This window comes from Cynara cardunculus (genome assembly GCF_001531365.2).
Source record: "Cynara cardunculus var. scolymus isolate 2C chromosome LG 8, CcrdV1, whole genome shotgun sequence".
NCBI lineage: Eukaryota > Viridiplantae > Streptophyta > Magnoliopsida > Asterales > Asteraceae > Cynara > Cynara cardunculus.
Genome location: NC_037535.1, coordinates 14,377,632 through 14,382,703, shown reverse-complemented (window position 1 = coordinate 14,382,703; position 5,072 = coordinate 14,377,632). Strand labels below are relative to the sequence as shown.

Sequence of the window (5,072 nt, the reverse complement as noted above, 5' to 3'; positions counted from 1 at the left end):
AACAATATAACCAAATAACATCTCAAAATTAAATGATATGACAAATTCGGAAAGATAAATTAACATCTCAAAATTAAATGATACGAAAAACTCAAAAATATAACTTAAATGTAATCAAAGTGAACTAAAATCCATCAATACAATCCAATAACATTGTAATCAAAGTGAACTAAAATCCATCAATACAATCCAATAACATTGTAATCAAAGTGAACTAAAATCCATCAATACAATCCAATAACAACTCAAAATGAAATGATACGAAAAAATCAAAAAGATAGCTTAAATGTAATCACGCTTCGGACAATTCCGAGAATCATGTGTAGCCATCTGACCACATAGTTGACACTTTCTCTTCTGCTTTTTTCCGTTTGAAATTCCTTTCTCTGCAGCGCTAATAAGTCTCTTACCAGTTCCACAACCTTTGTTTCGAATACCCATGGGAGGAAGAACATCAACAGTTTCGGGTTGAGATACTCCAAGAAACTCTTTAATAGACGATGTGGTCTCTTCAGTGTGTGACTGTAAAGGAAGTTCAATGTCAACCTTTGAATCCCATTGTTCGAGTTGGTCAACAAATCTTGACAAAATGTCTTTTTCATTTCGGACTCTACCTAAGATACGTTCAAAATATGAATAAGCCAAACTCATCAATCTCTCTTTCTCTGCATCAACTTCACCATATCTGAAACGTGCTGGTAACCACTCCACGGGAACTAGATCGCGTCGCCAACGACGAAGTATATATTTATCGGGAATTCTGTCAACCTCGTCATTTAACATCACCTTGAGAGCGTGACGACATAAAATCCCATTACGAACAAAAAAATTGCAACTGCAATCGTAAGAGTTTTCCTTCTTGTTTTTAATCACCTATTATATGGGAGGAGGTTTCATCATATTGTTCGTTAAAATAATATTGTACAATAAGGGGTGCAAAACGAAATTGGACAAAGTAAATACCGTGTACTTTGTTGTGACCTTCGAAGCCTTGTTCTTGTGAGTAATGGTGTACACTCTGGTTTCACCAACGTCGGTGAATCCATCCCAGCTACAAAGCCAAACAGCCTTTCTTAACTCTTTCTGAATTTCGAAAAATATCGTCCGTGTATACACCTCTGCTGCATGAACTTCTAACTTGCAAGGGGACACCAATCGAGGAATCGTGCTCTTGGTTGTCACCTCTACCGACCCATGTGTTGCCCGTTGACTTTCAATTGCATTATCAAAAGAACGGAGGAAAACAACAAGATCATGCCAAAAATGTGCATAAACGTTAAAAAACGCATTGATGCTCTCTGACCTGGATGTTGTTTTCATTAGGCCTGACATATGATAATCCTTATAGTAAGCCGGAATCCACGACTCCCTAATATTGTACAATTCATCAAACCATGGATCTCCACTTAATCCATTAAAATTGATCAGATTGTTCCATTGCATCTCAAATTCATTAAGACCAAGGTAAACGTTCCACACCAACTTATTAAATTCGCTAACGAACTGCGTAAGGTGTTGGAGGTAATTACTAATCTGCGAAGTAACCCATCAAAACAATTGCATAAAAAATGAAAATGAATAAAAAAATTACTACAAAAACTATCATCTTAATTACCTTCGATTTCACCTTTTTAATGATATGTCACATACACAATCGATGCATGGATTCAGGAAATGCAATGGGAATTGCTTGTTTCATCGACGCACATTGGTCGGTGATAACGAAACGTGGTTGACGTCCGTGTGCTTTTACAAACGCTTTTAATACTCATGTGTAATCAACTACAGATTCATTATGAATAAATGCAACTCCAACAACAACGGATTTCTTATGATTGTCAATTGCAACGAACGGAACAAATATCATAGCATGCCTATCAAAAATAAACAATGAAAATTAATAGAAGGTACAAGATAGAGTATTAATAAAACCAACATAATATTTTAATATCAAGTACAACTTACTTGTTGGTCCTAAACGTTGCATCAAATGATATTGCATCGCCAAATTTCCTATAATTTGATCGTGCAGTCTCATCAGCCCAAAAAATTGCTAACAACTCCTTGTCATCACACTTGTACTCGAAAAAAAACTCAGGACAAACCTTCCTCCTATTAGCCATCACATTTAATAACATTTGTGAGTCTTTATTGCCAACAAAATATGCCATATCGCCTTTGAAGTTTTGATGATCTCTTACAGTGCCACCCGATTAATCTACACCACCCTTAACGGCTTTCATGAATCTATGAGATTTGGTGACGCCAACCTTGGAACTAGAACCATGAAATACATTCTTATGATCAGCGTAGTGGAGTTGCCTTTTGGAACGGGAAAACCTCATCTCCTCTTTATTAAAAAGGATGTGATTGTGCTACTCAACGAACTTGTAAACTTCGTATTGGTTCGGTTCTTTAACAAGGTGAATTTTTAAACATGCTCCACAACCGGAACGCTTGATATTTGAATTTCGGATTGTACGACCACCTGGAATAACATCTAAGGAATCAAAATACTTACTTTGTGGCCTCCCTTCCTTACTACACACATAAAATCGAGACATGATACGACTAAGCTTATTTATCTTCTTGTTAGATAAACGTACATCAAACCCAGCTTCATTGGCATATTTCCGATACATTTTCTCAGCCGATTCTACAGACTCAAAAAAATCACCAACCTTAGGTTTATATTTTACATCTACACTAGGAAACCAATATTTTGACCCATCAGACGTTTCCCCCATGTCTTGATATCGATAATCTACAACAATAACCAAAATGAATCTTATATTAATGCAATTGTATCGTAAAGCCGCTTTTAGATTCAAAACAGTAACACAACAACATGATTGTAACTTGATGAATATGTCGGCAAAAGACATAATGTAGGTAATAAGACATAATGTAGGTAATCATACTTTGACATACTGACATATAGCGTATACATGAAATTATTCGCTAATGAATCTAATTTCATTGATTACATTTTAAAGATGATGATGATGATTATGATAGCTTACTATGTTAATTGTTACTTGCAAAAACATTCATCCATTAATCCTCATGCACACCATAACATGACAGTCAAGGAGCTCACCGTTAACTCCTCTCGAACCGACTGGATCGTGTGCTTGTGCGAGGTGGTCTTGGGTGAACGGTTAGCCATATTAGAAAGGTGTGGTCATGGGTATCATGTTGAGTGCCTAGAAGCATGGTTCAAAGAGCGTACAAACTGCCCACTCCGTATAACCCCTGTCTCTCTCTCTTGTTACATTGTTGCATTGCTGAATTATTTGTTGTTTTATACACTGATGAATCTGGTTTCATCAATATCCATTATCAGACTTTATCTGCTGACTTATTTGTTGTTTTATACACTGATGAATCCAAATCAATCGTTTACTTATTCTCTTTAAATGGAGGGATTAGAATGCTAGTCCAGCGATAAACGAACATTATGGAGTCTTTTTTGTGTTTAATTTCATCTTAGAATCATAATTTCACTTCCTTGTTAGGTGTATTTCTTGTCATACATTGTTCATTCGTTCAGAAATATAGGAGTCTTTTGTCATCTTAATTCTGAGAAATTTTGTTAAACTGTACCTCCTTCGGTTGTATTTGAAATCAGTGCTGAAACCAGATTCAGCAGGTTCTACAACCAGTTATGGTTTAATCTATAAAGAGCTACTCCCGAAGCAAACAAAGAATAACAAAGCCTATAATGAAACCAGATGCATCTTCGTTTCATCAAATACACAAGCACGAGCATGTACATTCTGCAATGAACCCATATGCAATACAAGAGTATGAACAAGTTCTTTCAACATTTGATAAAAGTGCAGACTATGGTGTTCATTGATCATTTAGAATGCTATGACATCAATCAACAAACTCTGGATTATCTCTTGGGTTTCATTACATGTTTCCAGTTCTTACAACAGTTACGATAACAAAACAGTACCTTCATTTTCATTACTCAAGGACGCAACATCATCATCGTCAAACTCTGCAGAAACTCCGTCCGTAATCGAGTCACTACGCTCAGGTATTGTTTCATTTTRACGAATGCACCCATCATCATCCCTAGCTGAGTAATTGCATTTATCTTGTGTTGTACCATCATTAGTTGCAGTTGCAAATTCACGATCATGAACAACACCTTTACGTTTACCGTTAGCGCCATCGATTTCATCAAAGATATCCTTGATGAATGTCTCGTTGAAGGAGATGGGATCCATAGGAATATGATAAATTATTATTCTAAAAAATGCTTCTATCGATTCCATCCATTTTGTTAAAAGAAAAGTATTATTTAGTAAGGTTTTAATTACCATATCAGTTTCTGTTATTAATAGTAATTATATGGCTTCATAATTAATAAGATATTCATTAATATTATTTAAAAATAATAATTATTATATAAAATTAGCAAATGACAATATTAATCTTTTTATTTAAAAAATAAATTAAAAAAATAGAATTCAATGATTGGTTAAAAGGGAGGTTGCAAGGGTTGTACAAATAGGGGAGGTTGTAAAAGAAATATACCTTATATATATATATATGTATGTATGTATGTATGTGTGTGTATGTATGTAGTGTTATATTCACAAAATTTTTGAGAATATGAAAAGAAATCTCAACCACTATATTAAAACTTTGATTTCCATGACATTTTCCACTAATTGAGATAAATGTGGAAAATATCCTAATTTATCTCATATATTTCATAACTTTTGTGGATAGTGATAATAATTGAGTTTTGACCTAGCTTTCCACTATATAATATATAAATCGAATTAAATCTCATCTGTAAATATAAAAATCGATGTTTTTCATTGGTCATTTGAAACGTAACCAGACGCAAAATATCTCATCAAATCGTTATCAAACAGTGATAATTATGTGTATATTGGTTCCTATGTAAACATGTGAATCTTAATATAGATTCATATGTAAATCTTAGTCATAACTTTAATCAATATTATGATTTGATTTAAGATTCATACATGAATATAGGAATCAGATTACAACTTAATTATAGTTAAGATTATGAATTAGTTTAAAAT

At 33.9% G+C, this 5,072-nt stretch overlaps 1 protein-coding gene across 1 annotated transcript; it reads right to left on the bottom strand.

The window, feature by feature from the left end:
* Window positions 1-282: 282 nt before the first annotated feature.
* LOC112516208 (protein FAR1-RELATED SEQUENCE 5-like) lies at window positions 283-2,171 on the bottom strand. The gene is made up of 4 exons (XM_025123229.1): window positions 1,966-2,171; window positions 1,787-1,874; window positions 964-1,533; window positions 283-873 (listed from the first exon to the last, which is right to left on the bottom strand). Exons 1-4 carry the CDS (start codon window positions 2,169-2,171, stop codon window positions 283-285), a joined length of 1,455 nt encoding a protein of 484 aa, XP_024978997.1.
* Window positions 2,172-5,072: the final 2,901 nt, after the last annotated feature.